Genomic DNA, 25,741 nt, shown 5'->3' on the forward strand with positions numbered 1-25,741 from the left:
ATGATGTTGAAATCCTGAATTATTTATAAAACCTTTTCTTAATGAGTAATTTCCTGTTACAGTTGATTGCCCAGGGCACTGTGCATGGGAGCCTTCAGGGGCAGCAGTTTTAAAACTAATGGCAATTGGACAAGGCACACTGTTGTATAGTTTACTCCTCATTTTAAAGTTTTACGTTCTGTACTTCTATCTTTGCAGTATAAATTTCAATGCCCACATCTTTAATAGAACCTGTCTAAGTAAACATTAATTACAAACCTTACCAGTAATGTTACCATCACCTCTTTATAAGGAATGTACAATTACAGCTTAGAAACTTTTCATGGGCAGTGTGTGTTGTAAACATGTGCACAGGCACTTAAAAGGAAAATTTAGACAAGCTATTTTAATTCCCAAACATCTTTATGTCTCCTGTATTTAATATGTAACTAACTATATATTAATTAGTTAGAGATTTGTGAATCTGCAACTTCACTGCAACTGTCAGTTTTCATATCCTTCTGGAACATCCTATCGGGTATATTTTTTTTAAGGCTTAAATTTATGAATTGAATGAAAAATTATGTTTTCATTTAACTGAATCAATCCATACCCCCTCCATTGAACATCCTGTGCTTCTTCAATTCTTCCTTGCACATTTAATCTGTTCGCTTGTGACTGTGCTTTCAGCTTCCCGGGCCGTAAAGCCTGAATTCTCTTCCCCTTTGATCCTTTTTTATAACACTCTTTAAAATCCACCTCTGTGACCAATATTTTCTTGTATCCTTACATGCCTCAATTTAAACAGTGTATTTGATAAAACTCATGTGAAGATACTTGTAATATTGATGCTGTATTTGTGCATTTTTTTAAAAAACAGCTTTGGGAATCAATAATGTTCCAAACTATATTTTCTGCTTTTACTTCAGACTTTATTCCCTTTATCAGCTTTGGTACTCACTCCAACGCTACCACTGAAGCAGTTTACAGATAATCAAAACAAAGCCCATGGGAGGTGACATTGAACTCTAGCAAATCTTAACATACATTATTTTTTTTCTGAACCAGTCACATCATGGACAGTTGGATTTACTAGATTACCCTGTAGTAAAATAAAAAGGTAAGCAAAAGAAATTGGTCAGTTTACTTTCCTTGGCATTTTCTGCTGGAGATGTTATCATTTATTCAGTGCAGAAGCATGGACAAATGTAAGGGCAAGTATCAGGTCATAAAGGAGCAGTGCCAAATTGCTCCTTTTACAATATCAGGACAATAGTGATGCTGAACATACTGCAAACCAAATCTTGGCACCCTGTATAACAAAAATTGATACAGACATGTTTGTCACTAATTGCACAAAATCTTACTTGAAGGAAAGATTCATCAGTTGTGATGTGTGGGGACTACCTTCTTCACAAAACTATATTAACTTTCAAGACATATGACTGTAATGTAGACATTCATTTATCGGGGCTGAAAATGTGTTGCTGGAAAAGCGCAGCAGGTCAGGCAGCATCCAAGGAACAGGAGAATCGACGTTTCGGGCATAAGCCCTTCTTCAGGAAGCCCTCATTCATTTATCAGAGCAATGCTTCAGAGTTTTAGTTTTGCATAATACATCTTGTTATTGATTTTCCAATTTTAAACTCTCAGATGTTAGAATTTATTACAGATTTACTACAGATAAGTTACTACATAAATACTTGAACACATCAGCCACAAATATTTCATTGCTAAAATCAGGAAATATTGTGGCCAATGTAACATTTGATAAGGCATAATAATTACAAAAATCTATATCCAGCAATTAAACACAGCACTGAAATATAAGCATAAAAAGTCAAATTGTGAAAAATACATATGAATGAATATACGGAATTTAAATGATTGTTCAGAATAAATTCTCTCTATACAAAAGATATGACTAATTAAACCTCTTGCTGTAGCAATATGATGAGCAGTATATAGTTATATTCACCAAATAATGTCAAATGACAACACACAGTAATTATAATCATTGAATTCAGTATGACCAAACCAATTACATTCTGACAGCATGATTCTGCAATTAATTTAAATGATAAAAATGTTAAACTATACAGAATACTAATAATCACCATGTGTCAGGAGTGTCTCAGGTGAACAGCAATATTCAAGCTTTAACTAACTCAAACACAGAAATTTCTGGGAAACCTCAGTTTTCGGGTTGAGTGATCCTTCCTCAGAACTGAGGAAGGATCACTTGAAACAAAACAGTAACTTCGATTTCTCTCCACAGATGCTGCTAGACTTGCTGACCTTTTCCAGAAATTTCTGCTTTTGTTTCTGACTTACAGCATCTGCAGCTCTTTCGATTTTTTTCCAAACCTTAACTGTGGGTACGTAATCTAAACAGGCAAGGACAAACCTAAGGTGGACTTTGAAAAAACAAATTCAGAGCAGTGATAATGTAACCAACACAAGATGAACAGTTTACTGCTCGTGGACTTAGTAAGTGAAAGACATGACACTACAAATTGAAATTTAGGCATGGTAATGTTCAAATTTTCCTGTTTCTAAACAATTTTGCAAGATTATACGGACACTTCAGAAATACAGTGAAACCCAATGGCTATTTCTCTTCCCCACATATTTACTTTTCACCTTGATCTTGTTGTGAAATTAAAGTGACATAGGCTATGGTAAAATCCATCATAAATGTTATCCTACATCTGCAGCAATGCAGTCAAGTCAGTGCAAATAGAATTCAATGAATGTCTGAAATGATCAACCCCATCCACAGTGACTAGAACCATTGTTTAGAATGAGAGCATTAGCCTCTTCAGAAGAGTTGACAGAGATTGAAGAAATAATGAAGCTAAAGAACAATGAACTTCACCTCAAGATATTATTACTATAAGGTTAGTGACAATACCAGACTTTACTCAAGAAATACACAAAAAATTAATTACAGAAATTTTCCAGAAATTTGGAAGAGACTATTGAATAGAGAAAAGATTAACTTTATTAGCGCATATTATAAAATAGAATCAATCACACTTAAGTAGGAACTTGTAATCTAACACTTAGAGATGAATTAAATCTTCATCAAAAGCATTCTGCGTTAGATCAGTCAGGTTAACAAAGCACCTTTCAAGTGTTTTTCCCATTGCTTCTTACTTGAAAGAATTTTATGATTGTGCTATGTTTAAAAGTTGCATTTTGAAACAAAACAATTAAACAGGTTTAAAGGAAGTCAAATGCTGCAGGGTTGGAAGCTAGATGAGCTGTTGTGCAAAGTTCACCAACAATTACAGCTAGTTGCTTGGTCCCAGGCAATTCCAGGAAAGCCTTCCTGTTCTTAAAAATAGCAGAAACCCGCAAAGCTCAAAACACAAAGTAACGGTTAATTTAATTCACAGGCTTACCATGACGAGAAACTCAGCTGTACATCTCTTCGCCACCAACCTACACCTGCTCCTCCTCCTCACCACCCCTCTGGAGACATGAAATTTATATGGCTAGCCAGGATAAAAAAAGGAGACAAAAAAATGCAAGCTGTAAGCCCAGGGCCAGCAGCTGCAAAAGATCAATGTTGTTTGCAGGAGAAGTTGCCTTGAAGGAAAAGTAATGTCAGGAGCAAACAATCAACAATATTGTTTGCTATTCCTCCTACTTTTTGGGGAGAGAGGTAGGTTTGAAATACTTGTTATCTGTATGTTCACTTGCTGCCCATTAAATAAAGCAACTAACAATTCAAATATGGCCTTGTTTCATTAAGTGTTTTCCAATTAAGCATTGAAAAGTTCAAGGAGGAAATAAGCCAAGTGTAAAAGCACAATACCCCAGTTCAGGTCACAAATGGATGTAAATGAGTAACAATATGATAAATATTGGACAGTATATATGTGTCTGAAACACAACACAATCTGTTTATGGGAGTGACCAGCTGCAATGCATCACAGAATTTCTAATTTAGATGTTTAATACATTAGTATTCATGATTCAAAGAGATCAATAATTTATGAAACGTGATCAGTGTGAAGAAGTTAACAATCCAGCAGACATGGTATTATTCTTGAGTGCTTAAATGATACATCTATTTAGTAACTTCAGTAAGACTTGGTAGTTTGAAATGGACTTTTAGGGGATAGAAATACATTTTGTGGGGTTGGTGATTTTTTCAAATATATTGTCATTCTACACTAGTTTAGGTCTGTGCATATAATTAAAAATGAAATGGGCTCACGTTTCAGGTTTAGATTTTCAAGCAGCAAAACTAATTGCTGTAGATAGGAAAAATGAGGAAAATCAAAAGTTACAAAGATCAATAATCACAATACTAATGACAAATGCGCACACGCATATCCAAGTATTGTCATACATTTGAATGAAATTCAAGTCTTCTTGAAATAACCATGTTATAAATTTGGTTCATTTATTAAAGGAACCTTTGAACTCTTCTTTAGATTTATTTTTGTTCCATCATGTGCCAATAAATAGACTGAATGCTTCTTCCAGCCAAGGAGACAATGGATTTCCCAGAGTCAGCCCAGTTTCTGAATTCCTGCAGGCTCAGTCCAAACTACTTTCAATTCAGCCACAAAATGTGACCATCACCTGGGTTAATGAAAGGCATCATTTCATAAGCTGTTCCATTTGCCTACAGTTATCAAGGACCACCTTATGGGAGAACTGCTCCAAATTACAGTGCAGGCATTTTTAATTTTATCCTAGCAAAATAAACCTTTCAATTTGGTTGCCACTAAGCTCTCCAGTTGACATAAAATACAAAGGTACTTAACACATTTCATGCCAGCTGTTTGCGTGGCAGTTCCTCATTACTCTCCTCCCTCTCCTGGTTCCAGTCCTTCAAACCTTCAGGTAAAGTGGTGTCCTCTTCAAAGCTACCAGTGCCTTCAACAAATTCCTCATAAGTGGATTTTTCTGAAAATGGCCGAGGACCCAAAAGATCAATCATGTCACTTTTATCAAGCACTTCCTTCTCTAGTAATCGTTCAGCTACCTGATAAAAGATAGAGACAAACAAGATAATTAGAGATCTCAAATTTGTGAGATTAAAAGTAATGTTTCACACCTGGAAGGCAAGAATATTTGCAGAAAAACTTCTGATTCCAAATTGCTGTTTTGGTATTGTCAATAAAGCCCATTATTTTGCAAAACTTGAATTTGTTTTGTTGCTTCAGAACTCTGGGAATTCTGCAAGTTTATAAAATTTAGTGTCAGAAAATATGTTCATGTTCTGTAGTTCTCCTGACACCCTGTGAATGGTTTATTTGAAGACAGATATCCCCCTGTAGGGGAAAACAACAAACATGATTTAAAAATAAATATCTTCAAGATCTTATGTGCAACAGGGAATTATGGTTCTGTGCATTTTGAACTTGACAATTCAGACTACAAACTGAAGAATGGAACACTGAAAAATGCAAGGACTTTCTTTTGAGCATTAAATTCACTCCTTTGTTCAGTTCTCTATACAAATGTTACAAATCACAGGGAAAAATTACATTGGAATCTAGAAAATTACAGCATTAATCCATTAAATTGGCCTCAATCAGAGGCCCTTCTCAGTAGCTGCTGCCAGCTTAAATATATAAAGGCTGATTTTTTTTTAGATGAACATAAATTAGAACTGAAATATGAAAACATAACCATTAGTAACAAGTGCAGGAATGAAAAGTATTAGAAATCTTGAAAGGTGTAATAGAACAGACTGTGAAGATTTTACAGGTTAAGCACAGAGCATACTTGCTTATTTATAATGGGATGTGAGCTATGGATTGGATAGCATTTATTGCCCAACCCTAGTTGATCTTATGGTGGTCAGCTACCTTTTGAATTTTTGCAGTTTATGTGCTGTTAGCACATCCACAATAGTGTTAGGGAGGAAATACCTGGATTTTGATACCATAATACTAGAAGAACAGCAGTATAGCTTGGGAGAGGAAATTTCACCTGAATGTGTTCCCATTCAAAAGGTATTGCCCTAAGGTGTCTTGGTGGATTTCTGCTATGTATTTTACAGATGGTCCACACTGTCACTGCTGCCTGTTGGTATTAGACTGTTTATGAATATGGTGCCAATCAAGCAGGCTGCATTGCCCTGGATGGTGTCAAGCTTCAAGAATGCTGTTAAGAGTTGTTCTCATCTAGACAAGTGAGTATTCCACCACTTGCTGACGATGGACAGGCTTTGGGGAGTCAAGAGATAATTTACTATGCTACTGACCTGTTCGTGTAACCACAGTATCTTTCTGGCTAATCCAGTTCAGTTTCTATAGTAACGCCCAGGATGATGACAATGGGGGATTCAGTTATGCTAATGCCATTTACTGTCAAGGGATGATGGCTAGATCCTCTCTTGAAGGAGACGGCTAATTCCTGACACTTGTATGCATGAATGTTACTACCAGTTTTTTTGCCAAAGCCTGTCTAGACATGGACCATTTCAATATCTGAGGAGTCTGAATGATGCTGAACCTTGTGCATTCATCAGCAACCATCCCCACTTTTGATCTTATGATGGAAGGAAGGTCATTGACATTGCAGCTAAAGATGGCTGGACCAAGATATGACACTGATCAACTCCTACAAAGCATCCTGGATTGACTTCCAGTGTGACTTTGATCAGTGGAGAGCTTTCCCTCTGCTGACTGAGGGGGCCTTAGTAGAATTAGTCAGGAAATGGCAGGATGCTATTCCTATAGAATTTTTTGGAATACAGTAACATCTCAAGAGAAACCAGAATGGATTACCAGCTGGTGAATAAAGGAAACTGAAACATGACGAATAATAGTGTGGAGGAAGAAAATCTGATAGTGCATAATTCCTGCACTAGGAACAATGCAAACAATTACCTTTTCAACTTCCAGTTGCTTCTCCTTCAATAATTCCAAGGTTCTCTGGTTTGCTGTACCAATAAGAGCCCGAACCTCTTCATCAATAATCTGTGCTGTGGTCTCACTGTACGGCTTTTCAACAACTGTATCACCTTGTCGTGGAAGGTCAAAGGACACTTGCCCAAGTTTTGTACTCATACCAAATTGAACAATCTGGAAGTGAAAAAAGGATTCATAAATAGATCAGAGCTCCCAGATAGGAACAGTACCAAATGAGTTGCTGAGTCAGGTGGAGCAGATGTGACAAAGCACAATTTTCAATTTTTGCTGAACCAGCTGATTAGATGCAGAGCTCTGACAACAGCTTCATGAAACTTGATGATAACGCATAATTATAAAGAGTAAATTCCACAGTAAAAATTCACCACTTACTGGATTGTTTAACAAGTTACACATTCTTCAAATAATTAATAGCATAACTGAGTAAAGCTAAGCATACACACATTAAATAAGGACTTTCTTGTTTTTTTGTATCATTGTGCACAAGTCAGCATTGATCACTTGATGATAGCCTCCTGATTTAACAAAACTGTTTGAAGATTCAAGAACTTCTACTCCTCCAAAAGTATTTAATTTAAACATCCATACCAATGGATACATAACAAAACACAGGCTGATATATAATGATCTCAGTTTTAGGAAAGCAGATGATGGAGCAAAGTTTGAAGGTATGGGGTGTGAATACATAGTTTTGATCTTCTCAATATTGTAGATAATACAAGATTTCATTTGGGTCAAGCAACTTGCAAAGAGGCCAGCTGAGTACTATAAGCTCAAATAGTAATATGTCATCATGCATGCAGATAAGATTACTGAAAGGAAAAGAGACAGGTACAGTAAGATAAATTTCCATTATTACTGGTTCCAGCTCAATAGTGAAGAGTTGACATAGAAGATCCTTGCAGTGGCTGTGTTAGTTGGCCAAAAATGCCATTTTGGAAATGCTTTCTCTAACTGGAATTCAAACAAGAGAAGTCTCAAGAAGCTGATAATAGAGGAAAGATTTTGAGGGAGGATTATATGGTTGACTGCACAGGTCTTGGGGAATAAAGGAAGTAAAGGATTATTGCCACATAAAATGCAATGTAACTTTTTCAGGGCTAAATCTGTAGTGTGTAAGTGGTCATAACTAATTCAGAAGGATTCAACCCAAAAAAGTTATTGCAGTTCTGGTCTCCTTCCTATCGGAAAGATGTTGTGAAACTTGAAAGGGTTCAGAAAAGATTTACAAGGACGTGGCCAGGGTTGGAGGATTTGAGCTATAGGGAGAGGTTGAATACACTGGGGCTCTTTTCCCTGGACCATCGGAGGCTGAGGGGGTGACCTTATAGAGATTTATAAAATCATGAGGATAGGATAAATAGACAAAGTCTTTTCCCTGTGGTGGGGGAGTCCAGAACTAGAGAGCATAGGTTTAGCTTGACAGGGAAAGATACAAAAGGGACCCAAGGGGCAACTTTTTCACAGAGAGGGTGGTACATGTATGGAATGAGCTGGCAGAGGAAGTGGTGGAGGCTAGCACAATTGCAACATTTAAAAGGAATCTGGATGGGTATATGAATAGGAAGGATTTGAAGGGATATGGGCCAGGTGCTGGCAGGTGGGACTAGTTTAGGTTGGGATATTTGGTCAGCATGGACGGGTTGGACCGAAGGGCCTGTTTCCATGCTGTACATCTCTATGACTCTATGCCACTTTGAGATACAAAACTGGTACAAGGCGGAAAGAAAAATACATTTTAAGAAAACATTGGAGAAAGTTCTGAAAGACGAAGTGAAGGAAATCATCAAAAATCAAATAGTGCTGGAGAAATTAATGGCAGTTAATTGTAGTTAGCTTTTCCCCTAGGATGGGGGATTTCATGACTGGGGGCATTTTTTATGCATATATTTATTGAAAACATGTTTCACTCTTTCATAGCTTTTTTGGTTTCTTTTATAAAGTACAAAAGTACAGAAAAGTAGAAATAATATCGTATTATATTACATTACAGTAACATTGACAATGAACTGCCTACTATTCTTCAAGATACAGCCACCTCATATTTACTTAACTTAAACCAAATTCGCATAAACTCAAATTAAATAACATTAAATTAAATTACAATCCAGTAAATTACACTACATTGTACTATATTACATTACTCCACTCACCATACCTCCATCAAGACTCCTGTCCACAGGAGCAACAGTTATAATATCCGTATTTTCCAGCCCCCCACCCCCGGCGGACCCGAACCACCATGTATAAAGGCCCTACTCAGTACCACCGGTAGGTCCATGCAATTTAGAAAGGACCACCATGTCTTAAAAAATTGCTCTGTTCCACGGCGCACCATACTTAGAGTCATAGAGATGTTCAGCATGGAAATAGACCCTTTGGTCCTTGTCAGGTAATCTTGAGGGACGTGCTCCATCACAAGTCTGTGCCACCTGTCAAGACCTGTAGGCTTTTCAGATATTGAATACATTAAGATGTTCTTCCTTGCACAGTGTATAAGAATATTGAATAACCTCTTCCGTGCTCACCCAAAGAGGGAAGATTCGGTAGTCCCAAAAGGAGGGACACCGGATCCTCTGTAACTTCTATTCCCAGGATCCTCTTTAGGTCATTCACTATGTGTGCCCCCCCACACCCGTATCCACAGATCTTATAACAGGACCAAAAGCAATGTGTCAGGGTGCCATTATGGCTTTTACATTTGGCACATTTTGGACAAGATTCTTTCTTAGACTTTACTCTGGCGCCATATGGGCCCTATGGAGGATCTTCAACTGCATCATTTGTGCCTTTTACATATTAAAATTTTCTTTACATTCCCCCATATATCCTCCCATGTTTCTGATGAGATTTCTTCCCCTAACCCCTGATTCCAAATTTCATGGAGTTTCTCCATATTGCCCAAAGCATTCCCTCTCTGCCTTGGTACTATCAGAGAGCACCCCCACATCAGAGCACTCTTCATTCTATATCCGACTTGTTGGGCTGGGTCAAGAGCGTGGTCTTCTTCTGTATGTAATTCCTAACCTGGAAATATCTGAAAAAGTCTCTATTAGGGATTCCGTATTTCTGACCTAATTCACTGAAAGACATAAATCTCCCAGACAGGTGATTCCTTTACCCTCCCATGCTGTGAAGCCAGAGTCCATTGACCCTGGTCTGAATCCTGGGGCTCCCGCTAACGGGGTGAACTGCAAAGTCTTAAGTAAATTGCCCTCACCCTGCTGCATCATCCCCCATGCTTTTACCATATATATGATAATCAGACTCTCACAGGTGTTCAACTACAGATCTCATCTTATCCATGAACAGTAAATTTACGAGGGGACATCTTGCCTGCGAGGCCTCTACATCAAGCTATATCGACTGATAGTCATTGCACACCCATCCGCTTACATATGACAACAGGGTGCCTATTTGGCATCTCTTCAGATCTGAGAGGTTCACCCCCTATATCTTATGGAAGTTGCAACTTGGTAAATTTAATTAGGGGGGGCACCTATGGCACCAAATAAATCATCCAAGCTATCCTGCAAACCTCTGCAGCACCTGTTTGGGTATTAACAACAGGAGCATCCTCATAGGATATAACAACTGAGGAAGAACCATTCATTTTAATTAAGGCTATATGGCATATCCATGATATGGGTAGTCCCTCCCATCGCTGCAAGTCCTGCTTTATTCTCTCAAACAGCTGCACAAAGTTAGCTCCACACAGCTGCTGCAAGTAAGGGGTAATAAAAAGTCTGAAATAGAGAAAACCTGTCTATGACCATTTAAAAGGAAACCCCATTCACTAGCTTTGGTACTTTCACCAATTCCCCCCCAAGGGCATGATTTTCGATTTTGTGAAATTTATCCCTTATCCCAAAAAGCTACCAAATAGTATCATTTTTTGTATTAGTGGGGGTATGGACCTTTTGGGGTTAGCCAAAAGCAGAAGGACATCATCCGTACAGAGAGAATTCTGTGTTCTCCAACTCCCACCTTTGGTGCAATTATTTCAGGGTCCTTTCGGATAGCTTCCGCCAGTGGTTCAAGGTAAACAGTAGTGGCGGCAGGGGACATCCCTGCCGGTTGCCCCTCCCCACACCAAAATTGCTCGCTTTAACCCCATTTGTGATAATCGCCACCTTGGGGTCTTTATGTAACACTGCCACCCACCTGGCGAAGACCCCTCCCAGACCAAAATGATCTAAAACAGCAAAGAGATATGACCATTTCACTTGATCAAAAGCCTTTTCTGAATCCAGGGAGACCACCAAACCCAGAATCAGTCTCTGCTGACATATTTGCACTATGTTCAGTACCCACCTGATATTGTTGGAGGAGGTCCGGCCCTTGATAAAACCAGCCTGATCCTCTTTTATAATAACGGGCAGCACTTCTCCAACCTCAGAGCCAACAACACCTTTGATAGAATTTTAAAATCCATATTCAACAACAAGATGGGTCTATACGATGCGCAATCCTCAGGGTCTTTCCCTTTCTTCAAAATAAGGGAGATATTAGCCTCCCTAAGAGAGGACGGAAGGCAGTCCTGGCTATGGGAATGACTATACATCTTCAGCTAACATGTGCATAAACTGGTTGTAAAATTCACATGGGAACCTGTCTGGACTGGGTGCCTTGCCACCCTGGAGCTGCCTTACCGCCTCTTGTGCCTCCTGTACTGTCAGACGTGCCTTTAAAAGGGAGGCTTCATCTGTGTTTATACCAGGGATTCTAAGTTTTCAACAAAGGATTGCATTCTCGCTTTTCCATCCACACAGCACTCCGACCAGTATAATTCTGCAAGTTAAGAATGGACACCCACGCCCAACCCCCACCAACCCCCACCCCCACCCCCACCTCTCAACCTGACACATCTTTACATCAAAGTAGTAACCACTTCTCACCCAGCAAAACAGAACAATAGAATAACTAATAACCACCAAACAGATATAACATCAAACATACTGGATTTTACACAATACCATGCCTATTAGGCCCCTGACCCCAAAAGGGAAAAGAACAAAGCGTGAAGGTTATATTATGCCATTGTCCAGACGCATCTTTTCCTCCTTCCACCTCGGCCAAAGTCTATCATTTCAGTGAGTTCAAAAATTCTTTTACTTTTTCTGCTGAGTCGAAGTTGTGGACATTTTCCCGTAATTGAAATGTAGCATTGCTGGGTATCTCAGAGAATATTGAATGTTTAAATCTCTTCATTTTTTCTTTACATCATCAAAAGTCTTCCTTTTCTTAATTATGGCCCCATTAAAGCCATGAAAAAAACATTATCTTTGAACCTTAATAGGCCGAAGCTTGTGGATCTCCTCCCAGTCTTCTGGCTGTTTCTATTACTAATTGCTTTTTCTTGTAACGCTGGAGTCGCACTAGGACCGGGTGGGGGCGCTGGGGCAGCCCTGACCTGCTCACCAGCCCTGACATGCAGTGGGCCCGCTCCACATTCACCTGGCTCGACTCAATCTCCAGCCCCAGCAACTCCGGAAGCCACCTCTCGAGAAAATCTTCACGCTCCAGTAAGCCCAAGATCCCTAGATTTTATTTCTCCGACATAGATTTTCGAGGTCATCTACTTCTTCCTGCAGGGCCTGAACCTGGCCTCCCAAGGCTTGGATACACCCCTCAGATCTCTCCTTCACGGCCTCAGAGGGCGTGACCCCCGTTCCACCACTTCTACCCACTGATCCGATGCCCGGGTATCCTGCTCATGCTTTGTTAGCATGGTAGTAATTGGTTCCGGCGCTCCCTCGATTTTTTTCATGGGGTTTTGGCGTGGGTGGGTAGGAGACTACCTTGCTTGGGGTATGGCACAGAGCCCAACACAGCAGACTGTTCAGACTGCTGCCATATTGAATCTCCTGGGGGCATATTTTTGAGGTGAGGGGAGAGAGATTTAAAAAACTACAAGAGGGCAAATATTTTTACAGAGACGGTTTGCATGTGAAATGAACTTTCTGAGAAAGTGTGGATGTGGGTACAATTACAATGTTTAAAAGAAATTTTGATAGATACATGAATAGGAAAGGTTAGGAGGGATGTGGGCAAGGACCAGGCAGGTGAGAATAGTTTAGTTGAGATTACGTTCGGTATCAACTGGTTAGACCAAAGGGTCTGTTTCTTTGCTGTATGACTCTATGATTCAATGAAAGCTGATAATATCTTTACGTCTGATCACTCATATCCCAGGATATGACAAGAGGTAGCCATGGAAATTGAGGATGCATTGGCTATCACCTTCCAAAGTTTTGCAGATCTGGAATAGTCTTGGGAGATTGGAGGGTGGCAAATGTAACTTCAATATTTAAACAAAGAAAAGGAAAAATTGGATATGTTATTTGAGTGGGTGTGTTCTAGACCCCGGTCCTACAAAGTAGGGCCTCCTCTAATCTAACTTTAAAGTCCACAGACTTGCCCCAAAAAGAGAGTCCAGGGAAGTTCCTGTTGAGAGAAGAAAGAGTCTTTAGCTCAGGAGTCTTCGACAAGGAGGTTGAGTGAAGTGATTACGCCACAGTTGAAGAGGGTGAAGATATGACTGCCCAGCTGGTTCAGTCTGCTACGTGCATGATGTGGGAGGTCAACGACTCTGGTGTATCTGGCTCGTATATTTGTGGAAAGTGGGTGCACGTTCAGCTACTGACAGAGCATATCGCAGCACTGAAGAAAGAACTCGAGGACCTTAGGCTCATCCGAGAGAATGAGATCTTTCTGGACAGGACCTTCAGCGAGGTGATTACACCGACCATACCAGAAGGGAGCAGTAGAGAGGACGATGAGGAAGGCAGACAGGAGACAGGTGCAAGAGACCGCGGGGAAGTACCTGTCAGGGACGTTGAATCTTTTGAAAACAGTACAGACAGATGACACTGCCAGTCCACGAGGTGGCCAGGTCTGTCAATCAAAAGGTGGCATGGAGGCAGAGCGAGGAGTCAGACATCGCATAGAGCAGTGGTGATAGGGGACTCCATAGTGAGAGGAACTGAACGGGGTTTCTGTGGCAACAGGCGGGATTTAAGGATGGTGTGTTGCCTCCCTCGTGCCAGGGTTAAGGACATCACAGACAGAGTGCAGGAAATCCTCAAGGACGAGAGTGAAGAGCCAGAGGTGGTGGTACATGTCGGCATAAATGACGTCGGGAAGAAGAGGAGGAACATACTACAGCGGGACTTCGGAGAACTAGGAAGAAGGCTGAAAAGCAGCATGTCCAGGGTGGTTATCTCCAGTTTGCTTCCAGTTCCTCGGGCTTGTGAGGCCAGAAACAGGGAGATAATGGACTTGAACTTGTGGCTGGGAAACTGATGCAGGAAGCAAGGATTTAAATTCTTGGATCACTGGGGTATGTTTTGTGGTAAGCATAAATTATACAAAAGAGACGGTTTGCACCTTAATAGGTTGGGGACCAGCATTCTGGCAGGCAGGTTTGCTACTGCAACACAGCTGTGTTTAAACTAAATAGTGGGGGGGAAGGGGACAAACTGGAAGTTTAAGAAGGAAATTGAAGGGAAAAAGTTAGAACAAGGGAAGTCAAGAAAGACAACGGTAGCAATGAAGCAGAAAACTCAAAACGGGATCATGCCGTAAGGTTGAGTGAAATAGGGGTTGATAGGAAGGGTGAGGGCAGTAACAAATGAAAAATACTATATATGAATGCACGAAGTATTAGAAATAAGATGGATGAGCTTGAGGCTCTTTTGGAAATTGGCAGCTACGATATTGTGGGGATAACTGAGACGTGGCTTCAAGTGGACAGGGCCTGGGAAATGAATATTCAAGGCTACACGTGCTATCATAAGGACAGACTGACGGGCAGAGGGGGTGGGGTGGCCCTGTTGGTAAGGGATGATATTCAGTTCCTTGCGCGGGGGACCTAGAATCAGGGGATGTAGAGTCAGTATGGATACAGCTGAAAAATTCTAAGGGTAGAAAGACCCTCTTGGGAGTTATCTACAGGCCCCCAAACAGTAGTATGGATGTAGGGTGTAAGTTGAATAAGGAGCTGAAATTGGCCTGTCGCAAAGATGTTACTACAGTTGTTATGGGGGATTTCAACACGCAGATAGACTGGGAGAATCAGGATGATATTGGACCTCGAGAAAGAGACTTTGTGGAGTGCCTCTGAGGTGGATTCTTAGAATAGCTGGTACTGGAGCCTACCAGGGAGAAGGCAATTCTGGATCTGGTATTGTGCAACGAACAAGAATTGATCAGGGACCTCGAAGTGAAGGAGCCATTAGGAGGTAATGACCATAATACAATAAGCTTCAATCTGCAATTTGAAAGGGAGAGGGTACAATCGGTAGTGACAATATTTCTGTTGAATAAAGGGAACTATGGAGCTATGAGGGAGGAGTTGGTCAAAGTTTAATGGTGTAATACCTTAGCAGGGATGACAGTGGAGGAACAATGGCAGATATTTCTGAGTATAATGCAGAAGATGCAGGATCAGTTCATTCCAAAAAGGAAGATAGATCCTATGAGGAGGCAGGGGTGGCCGTGGCTGACGAGGGAAGTTAAGAAACATATAAAGTCAAAAGAGAAAAAGTATAACATAGCAAAGATGAGTGGGAAAACGGAGGACTGGGAAGCTTTTAAAGAACAACAGAGGATTACTAAGAAGGAAATACGCAGAGAAAAAATTAGATAAGAAGGTAAACTGGTCAAAAACATAAAGGAGGATAGTAAAAGCTTTTTTAGGTTTGTGAAAGGGAAAAAAATGGTTAAGACTAAAATTGGGCCCTTGAAGACAGAATCAGGGGAATATATTACGGGGACAAAGAAATGGCAGAAGAATTGAATTGGTACTTCAGATCTGTGTTCACTGGGGAAGACACAAGCAATCGCCCAGAGGTAACAGTGACTGAAGAACCTGAACTTAAGGGAATTTATATTTGCCAGGATTTGGTGTTGGAGAGACTGTTAGGTGTGAAGGCTGATAAGTCCCCGGGGCCTGATGGTCTACATCCCAGGGTACTGAAGGAGGTGGCTCTAGAAATCGTGGATGCGTTGGTGATTATTTTCCAGAGTTTGATAGATTCGGGATCAGTTCCTGCGGATTGGAGGGTGGCTAATGTTGTACCACTTTTTAAGAAAGGAGCGAGAGAGAAAGCAGGAAATTATAGACCAGTTAGTCTGACCTCAGTGGTGGGAAAGATGCTGGAGTCAATTATAAAGGATGAAATTACAACACATCTGGATAGCAGTAACAGGATAGGTCAGAGTCAGCATGGATTTATGAAGGGGAAATCATGCTTGACTAATCTTCTGGAATTTTTTGAGGATGTAACTCTGAAGATGGACAAGGGAGATCCAGTGGGTGTAGTGTACCTGGACTTTCAGAAAGCCTTTGATAAAGTCCCACATAGGAGGTTAGTGAGCAAAATTAGGGTATTGGGGGCAAAGTATTGACTTGGATTGAAAATTGGTTGCCTGACAGGAAACAAAGAGTAGTGATAAACGGCTCCCTTTCGGAATGGCAGGCGGTGACCAGTGGGGTACCGCAGGGATCAGTGCTGGGACCGCAGCTTTTTATAATATATATTAATGATATAGAAGATGGTATTAATAGTAACATTAGCAAATTTGCTGATGATACAAAGCTGGGTGGCAGGGTGAAATGTGAGGAGGATGTTAGGAGATTACAGGGTGACCTGGACAGGTTAGGTGAGTGGACAGATGCATGGCAGATGCAGTTTAATGTGAATAAATGTATGGTTATCCACTTTGGTGGCAAGAGCAGGAAGGCAGATTACTACCTAAATGGAGTCAATTTAGGTAAAGGAGCAGTACAAAGAGATCTGGATGTTCTTGTACACCAGTCAATGAAGGCAAGTATGCAGGTACAGCAGGCAGTGAAGGCGGCTAATAGCATGCTGGCCTTCATAACAAGAGGGATTGAGAATAGAAGTAAACAGGTTCTTCTGCAGCTGTACAGGGCCCTGGTGAGACCACACCTGGAGTATTGTGTGCAGGTCTGGTCTCCAAACTTGAGGAAAGACATTCTATTGAGGGAGTGCAGCGTAGGTTCACGAGGTCAATTCCTCGAATGGCGGGACTATCTTGTGTTGAAAGATTGGAGCGACTGGGCTTGTATAGCCTTGAGTTTAGAAGACTGAGAGGGGATCTGATTGAGACGTATAAAATTATTAAAGGATTGGATACTCTGGAGGCAGGAAACAGGTTTCCACTGATGGGTGAGTCCCGAACCAGAGGATACAGCTTAAAAATAAGGGGTAGACCATTCAGGACAGAGATGAGGAGAAACTTCTTCACCCAGAGAATGGTGGCTGTGTGGAATGCTCTGCCCCAGAAGGCAGTGGAGGCCCAGTCTCTGGATTCGTTTAAGAAAGAGTTGGATAGAGCTCTCAAGGATAGTGGAATCAAGGGTTATTGAGATAAGGCAGGAACAGGATACTGATTGAGGATGATCAGCCATGATCATATTGAATGGTGGTGCAGGCTCGAAGGGCAGAATGGCCTACTCCTGCACCTATTGTCTATTACAGATCAATTAATCCTGACATCAGTGATAGGGAATATGTTCAAGTCTATCATAAAGGTTGTGATAACAGGACACTTAGAAAATATGAATGGGATTATGCAAAGTCAGAATGGATTCACGACAGTGAAAATCTGTTTGAGAAACATACTGCTGGATGTAACTAGCAGAATAAATGAGGGATGCCTGGTGGATGTGGTGTATTTAGATTTTCTTAAAATAGTAAGGCTTTTAATAAAGTCCCACCCAAGAACTTAATGAGCAAAATCAATGCACACGGGACTGTTGGCAATATATTAGCATGGATTAAGAATTAATTAGCAGACTGAAAAGAAGAGACTAGGACTGAATCAATACGTTTTGTGGTGGAAGGTGGTGACAAGTGGAGTTAGATTTCCAGAGGTTATAAAGTGTCAATGGTTATGGGGAGAGAGCAGGAACATGACATTGAGAGGAAGGACCAGCCATTATCATGTTGAATCGTGGAGGAGCTCAATGGGTCAAATGGCCTACTCTTGCTACTATTTTCTCTGTTTCTATGAAATGGGAGAGGTATTAGTGAGGACCAAGATCTCTGAATTGCTGAACCTTATTTTTAAAAGTATGACACTGTATCTAAAGAAAGAGGACCTCTTACAATAATTAGCAATAGTAGAACCCAAGAAAGGATATTGGGCAATCGGGCAATTAAGATATCAGTGTGAAAAGGGGCATGTGTGTATAGAGCAGTGAAAGAGAATGCAAGACAAAGAGGAGAAATGAGAAAAAAGGCAAACGTTCAAAGAATTGCAGAGAATGGAAGACAGGAAGGACTAATTTAGGTGTAAAGGGAAAGCCAAAGCAGGTTGCTGCATGATCACTTTCTTGGAGCTGAAGAAAGCTATGAGCTCAATGAATTTGTCACCAGAGGTGAGCCTAGAATGAGCAAATTGGAGGAGTTTGACAAGATAGTTGCAAGTGACAGCCGCATCCCATGGAAGAATAAAAAATACTAATTCAATCACTTAGGAAGGCAAGTTGAATAGCATATGCCACTGCATTAAAAATACTCTTTAACTGTAACATCTAACATCTATAACCATGGCTAAGTTCAGTGATGAAAATAATGTTACAAAAATAACAAACACATATTAAAGCATTATTAGTGATAATAGGTCTCCAAAACATTTTGCAATTGGCCCCATTCCACTAGGATGAAAGAATGTAATGTAAATGAACAATGCACAACTTTGCTTCTCCCAGGAATAAAAATACAAGGAGGGCACCCTCCTTTTCCAAGTGGCTTATTTGAAACAGAAGAAACTCTATTTGTCAAGCCCCAAAATGAATCACAGGTCAAACAGGGAATCAAAACAATTGAGATGATAATGAGGTATGAAAGGAGGTTTACCTGGGCATATGCACTCTGTGTGATTCTTTTCAGATCGTCCTGAGCACCTGTTGTGATGCGTTCAAAAAATATCTGCTCAGCCACTCGGCCACCAAGCATCATGCACATGCGATCAAAAAGCTGCTCTTTTGTGTAAAGGTACTGCTCTTTAGGCAAGTATTGTGCATAGCCAAGACCTTTCCCACGAGGTATAATAGAGACCTGAAGAAATAAATTAGGCATTAGATCTTTAAGGATTGAAAATTTTCAAGATAAAACAATACTTCTTTAAATCTGACCTACAATTTATGTCAAACAGAGTGATCACAAACTTTCAATACAGGCAGGAATGATCTACTTCCAAATGCTTTTCATTTAGAATGTTTCCATATCTTTAGCTTCACAATTAAAACATGAGCTGTATATATTTGAAAACTTCATTGGCAATAAAAAAAACATCAAAAATAAATGAAATAAATTGTTCTCTATTTTTCTAACTTGGTAATTAGAAATAAGGTTGGTGCAATCACAATCTGAATTTGATAAAATGAGAAGATCATATAATTCAGAAATTAAACTGTTTAATGGTTTTTAATATACATTGCAATGGATGTTATTCCTTGATAATCTTACAAGTCCACACATTTTTGTTTTTCCATTAAAATAATGGTAAATCTCTTCCTACAAATGAAAAATCATAAAACTACCCTTTTATGTTCTTTTTGGGTTGTTGTGATACAAAATAGCGATTTAGCTTCTACTAAATAGGTCACTGGTTACAAATAAGAGGTAGCCTACTTAAACAGAGATTATGTGAAACATTTTCTTTCAGAACTTTCTTCTTTAAAGGGTGATAGAAGCAGTGTCCCTGAGTAGCTTAAAGGCAGAGATAAACAGATTCTTGTTCACCGAAAGGGTAAAAGCTTTTCAGGGGTAGGCAAGAATGTGGACTGAAGTTTGTCAGGTTAGCTATAATCTTAACGAACAGCACAGCAGGCTTGAGGGGCTTAATAGCCCACTCCTGCTCCTAATTCATGTGTTCATATTTAATAAACATATAGCAAAAACAGTACCATTAAATTCCCACTCAATTCATCATTTGTTTTTGTAATATCTTGTTCAACAAATTCTTTCACCTTCTTTGAAAGAACCGAGCTTTCCCATTTAGTTTAAAAACATAAACTGCTGAAGAAACTCAGCTGGTCTGGTAGCATCTGTGGAGAGAAAACAGTCAACATTTCAGGTCCAGAGACCCTTCTTCAAAACCTCTCTTCAGAGATGCTGCCAGACCTGCTGAGTTTCTTCAGCACTTTCTGTTTTTGTTTCAGATTTGCAGTTCTCTGTTTTTTGCTTCTCATTTAATATGTTCATTAAGCAACCGATTTGGGAGTAACAACTTTTAGGATTGAAGAATCAAAGTGTAAAGACAGAAAACTTCCATTCATTCGCACAAATTATTACTCGACTGTCCTGTGATACTGAGTTCTTATATCCTACTTGATGTCAAAATATTCACTCATACTTTTCATACTTTTCTTCAAAACAGAAACATCAGTGTTTTTTTTTACTTTAAGTAGAGGGTCTGCATGTTCCAAGAACCATCCAACTACAGCATGTCCTGCCTCATGGTAAGCAACAACCTTCTTCTCATCAGGTTGCAAGACCTGTGTTTTTTTCTCTAATCCTAAAATGGAACAAAGAACAAAAAGCGATCAACAAAAGAAAGATGCAGTTTTAAATGGATAGATTGTTCAGGGAAATTTTAGTTTTGTTATGGACCAGACCAAACCCCCTCAAAATATATTAAGACGACAGTCCACACTCTAATGTTTTCTTAAGTTAAAGGTAAGTGTAAGGCATTGGATTCTAGATGATATTCAATTGGTTAAACTATCAACTTTAAGCAAAACACACTTTATTTTTATACTACAGTTAAAATACAAAATAAAAATAAAAGAATTAGCTTAACTGTAACTCTAACGAAATACTTAACAAAATAATAGGTATATTAACTACTACGAATTAACTGTTCCAATGTAGTAACATCTGATAAATACACCCTTGGCAAACTCAGTAAGATAGATTGTCTTATATGCAATTCTAGCAGCAGGAAGAGAACCCCAGTTTTTAGCTGTACACAGAGGGGAATAAACGTTTCCACATCCAGCTTTAAGAACCCGGCAAATGCTGAAAGCTAAAACTGAAAATCCTGGTTCTGTGGGAGCTTGACCCCACCCTGGCTGCTTCTATTCTTTCAAGTTTTAAAAAAACACCCAAGGCCTCACAAGCTGTTTACTCTATTGGCTTTGAGCAGGATGCTCAGCATCTCTGTCTTAAACTTTCTTTGTTTTTATAAAAAAAGGTCAAATACACCTCTTAAAGCCATAGTACCGTCACAACTTAGATGCTTAGTGTACCCTCTCCCCTACTGCAGTTTTCAAATACTGTGTAATGATGAATGAACTGGATATTTAATCAATCACAGAATGATAAAATTTTAGGCTATACAAGTTTCAAATCTCTGACATTCAAGACAGATTTATTTCAAACATACCAGCTGTATGGATATATGAACAGGAAGGGTTTAGAGGGCTATAAGGTCTAATGCTGGCAAATGGGACTAGATTAATTTAGGATATATGGACGAGTTGCACCGAAGGGTATGTTTCCATGCTGTAAGCTCTATGACTCTATGTCACTCTGGGTGCTATGGTATACAATGATGTGATCAGAGGATGGCCTTGGTTTTAAGAGACAGCTAGAGTAAACAGAATAGGTGGCTGCTTGATTAAATTATACAAATACAAGTTGTTGACATACAGACTGAAATTGTTCAATTAGGATGATACATTCATCACATATACAGAAGTATAAAAAGGATAAAAATCACAATTCAGAACTTTTCTAACTACAAAGGGACAACAGACGTCATAAACTATCTTACTTAATTCTAACACTAAGTACCCATCAGCACCTATCCTCCACCCTGCCAATATCATCTCTTTTACTGCTTAAAATCCCTTTCCTCAATAATTTTAATGCAGTATACAAATTCCATTCAAATATTTAAAGATGTCTTTGCACAGCACATTGCCTATCATATGACCTAACTTGATTTGGGTTTGAGCAGTACGCTTTTCCACAGAGGGAAATCTGCCTGCACTTGACTGCAACATCCCATCATTGGGATTACCCTGCACACTGGATTAGAATATGCACTGATTACTGTCACATGACTTTGCATCTAACTGCATCATTTTTAAGGTAAGTAATTTTAACCTACTATTACAGACATTCTCCTGCGGCTGTTATCGACTGAGGTTCAGGGCTGTACTTCTGCACACGCTGGCTTCTCAGATTTAATCTGCTGCTACCTTTGAACTTGGATAGAAACATGCTCTCTTTTACACTTCATCTGAAAAAGAAGTGCTCCAAAAGCTTATCATTTCTGGTGTTGTGTGATTCTGACTTTGTCCACCCTAGTCCTAAACTGGCACCTCCACATTACGACATAATTGGGAGATATTATTGCAAACAATGTGCCTGCTATTTAATTACATGAAACAGTGAGACAATATAAACATTACCAGGACTAAACTCCTCATTAAGCCTCAGAAGAGAGCCAAAATTAAAGTTACATTAAGCACAATAAAATGGAAACAATCATAGGAATTCAAAGTTTGTGAGAAGATTTGTAGCTCGGGTGCTCGTTGTTGTAGTTCTGATGGCCGAGCTGGGAATTTGTGTTGCAGATGTTTCGTCCCCTGTCTAGGTGACATCCTCAGTGCTTGGGAGCCTCCTGTGAAGCGCTTCTGTGATGTTTCTTCCAGCATTTATAGTGGTTTGTCTCTGCCGCTTCCAGTTGTCAGTTCCAGCTGTCCGCTACAGTGACCGGTATATTGGGTCCAGGTCGATGTGTTTGTTGATAGAATCTGTGGATAAGTGCCATGCCTCTAGGAATTCCCTGGCTGTTCTCTGTTTGGCTTGTCCTATAATAGTTGTGTTGTCCCAGTCGAACTCATGTTGCTTGTCTGCGTGTGTGGCTACTAAGGATAGCTGGTCGTATCATTGGTGTTCACCAACTAGCCACGAAACGACACGACCAGCTATCCTTAGTAGCCACACATGCAGATGACAAGCAACATGAGTTTGACTGGGACAACACAACTATTATAGGACAAGCCAAACAGAGAACAGCCAGGGAATTCCTAGAGGCATGGCACTTATCCACAGATTCAATCAATAAGCACATCGACCTGGACCCAATATACTGACCACTGCAGCGGACAGCTGGAACTGACAACCGGAAGCGGCAGAGACAAACCACTATAAATGCTGGAGGAAACATCACAGAAGCGCTTCACAGGAGGCTCCCAAGCACTGAGGATGTCACCTAGACAGGGGACGAAACGTCTGCAACACAAATTCCCAGCTCGGCGAAAAGAACCACAACAATCATAGGAATTTGTTTGATTACAACAGGTTTGCTTGCAAACCACCATTCCATGGCATTGCTGATAGTGAAGTACATGGCCTTTGCCAGTTTCATTTTGTCACATTCAGAGGTTTGGGACAGATAGATAGTATTGTTGACATTGCTGGAATATAATATTGCATTGTATTACAAACTCTCACATTGCTAATTGTAATCATTGCTCTCTATTTCTGATTTTGCAGCTGAATTAAGGTTGTTCACTGAGGACACCAAACCTACAATATAAAGGAAACACTTGCATCATGCAGATAGAAAGTAAACAGAACCTCTGAAAACAATAACTTAAAACCATAATTAGATTCAAAAGAAAGAAACATGCTATTCTGCAGTTCTTTAAGGAAGGCAAATGTTAGATGTATTAAAGATAGCAATCTGTTCAGGTGCATTTAACACTCAACATAACAAATGTAAACTCTCACCATCTGATATCCCCAAGCTGCAACATTAAGAAAGAACGAACTTTGGCTTTGATAGACTCTAAGGAGATACTAAACCATTTTGTCCATCAATATTATAATGTTAATTGCTGACATGATTGAATGTTCTGCATATGTCAAAAAAGATCAATTTAAGTGATCATTCTACAATAGATATATTTAAAGGCTGAGCAAAGGGAAATTGAATGAATGAGAATACACTTGTCTGAAGAATAAATACTTGCAGAGACTGGTTGGACAATTTCCGTACTGTACATTTCGATGCCAATCTACCAAACCTAAGGAAGTTTATTTGGAGGAAATACTTTCTGTTCAGCAATCATTGTACAAGTGAAACAGACACAAAGAAATGCAAGACTGGCTTTCCTAATCATTGTGGTTCGTTTTCAAATTTTCCTAAAAGCACACACTTTGTTCTTACCTTCATTTTTTCCTATGGGTTAAAAAAAAATGACTACTTTTACAAAGATTTAAGTTTGGCTGATTACTCACAAGCACCAAAAGAGTTGAGAGCAGCAGAGAATCAAGAATTTAAAAGATCTATTTGTATTTTTACAAAAAGTTATACAAATATGGAATAAACAGAATGTTTTCACCAGCAGTGTTGGCTCTTAGCAGCCTTTCAAAGAACATAGCTGAAAATGTGTTGCTGGAAAAGCGCAGCAGGTCAGGCAGCATCCAGGGAACAGGAGAATCGACGTTTCGGGCATAAGCCCTTCTTCAGGAATGAGGAAAGTTTGTCCAGCAGGCTAAGATAAAAGGTAGGGAGGAGGGACTTGGGGGAGGGGCGTTGGAAATGTGATAGGTGGAAAGAGGTCAAGGTGAGGGTGATAGGTCAGACTGGGGTGGGGGCGGAGAGGTCGGGAAGAAGATTGCAGGTTAGGAAGGCAGTGCTGAATTCGATGGATTTGACTGAGACAAGGTGGGGGGAGGGGAAATGAGGAAACTGGTGAAATCCGAGTTCATCCCTTGTGGTTGGAGGGTTCCTAGGCGGAAGATGAGGCGCTCTTCCTCCAACCGTCGTTTTGTTGTGGTCTGGCGATGGAGGAGTCCAAAGACCTGCATATCCTTGGTGGAGTGGGAGGGGGAATTGAAATGTTGAGCCACAAGGTGGTGGGTTGGTTGGTCCGGGTGTCCCAGAGGTGTTCTCTGAAACGCTCCGCAAGTAGCCGGCCTGTCTCCCCAATATAGAGGAGGCCACATCGGGTGCAGAGGATGCAATAGATGATGTGTGTGGAGGTGCAGGTGAATCTGTGGCGGATATGGAAGTTTCCTTTGGGGCCTTGGAGGGAGGTGAGGGGGGAGGTATGGGCGCAAGTCTTGCACCTCCTGCGGTTGCAGGGGAAGGTGCCGGGAGTGGAGGTTGGGTTGGTGGGGGGTGTGGATCTGACGAGGGAGTCACGGCGGGAGTGGTCTTTACGGAATGCTGATAGGGGAGGGGAGGGAAATATATCCTTGGTGGTGGGGTCCGTTTGGAGGTAGCGGAAATGACGGCGGATGATGCGCTGTACATGGAGATTGGTGGGGTGGTAGGTGAGGACCAGTGGGGTTCTGTCCTGGTGGCGGTTGGAGGGGCGGGGCTCAAGGGCGGAGGAGCGGGAAGTGGAAGAGATGCGGTGGAGGGCATCGTCGACCATCGTTTATCTTAGCCTGCTGGACAAACTTTCGTCATTCCTGAAGAAGGGCTTATGCCCGAAACGTCGATTCTCCTGTTCCCTGGATGCTGCCTGACCTACTGCGCTTTTCCAGCAACACATTTTCAGCTCTGATCTCCAGCATCTGCAGACCTCACTTTCTTTTCAAAGAACATAGCTCACTTAAACCTGTAACTAGTGAAGCAGCCATCACCAGTGACCATCGCAATGATGCATTTACCATTTGATGTCAAAGATAAAAGGTAGAAAAATCATCATAGAGTCCCTACAGCATGGAAGCAGGCCATTCGACCCATCAAGTCCACACCGACTCTCTGAACAGCATGACACTCAGATCCATCCTCTTAGTCAATCCCTGTAACCTTGCATTTCCCATGGCTAATCCATCTAGCCTGCATATCCC

General features: G+C 40.5%; 1 protein-coding gene across 1 annotated transcript in view; it reads right to left on the reverse strand.

Annotated features, from left to right (window-relative positions):
* Positions 1-2,965: 2,965 nt before the first annotated feature.
* LOC122558324 (mitochondrial inner membrane m-AAA protease component AFG3L1-like) overlaps positions 2,966-25,741 on the reverse strand; it is a 57,237-nt gene continuing 34,461 nt past the window's right edge. Inside the window, exons 14-17 of the mRNA XM_043706768.2 lie at positions 20,320-20,435; positions 18,773-18,973; positions 6,840-7,034; positions 2,966-4,984 (exon numbers count right to left, since the gene is read on the reverse strand). Of these exons, the coding sequence (XP_043562703.2) occupies positions 4,769-4,984; positions 6,840-7,034; positions 18,773-18,973; positions 20,320-20,435 (728 nt within the window). The 3' untranslated portion in view covers positions 2,966-4,768. The remainder of the gene's footprint in view (positions 4,985-6,839; positions 7,035-18,772; positions 18,974-20,319; positions 20,436-25,741) is intronic.

The sequence above is a fragment of the Chiloscyllium plagiosum genome, unplaced genomic scaffold (assembly GCF_037043375.1).
Source record: "Chiloscyllium plagiosum isolate Xiang-an unplaced genomic scaffold, Cpla_swu_hap1 HiC_scaffold_17, whole genome shotgun sequence".
Lineage (NCBI taxonomy): Eukaryota > Metazoa > Chordata > Chondrichthyes > Orectolobiformes > Hemiscylliidae > Chiloscyllium > Chiloscyllium plagiosum.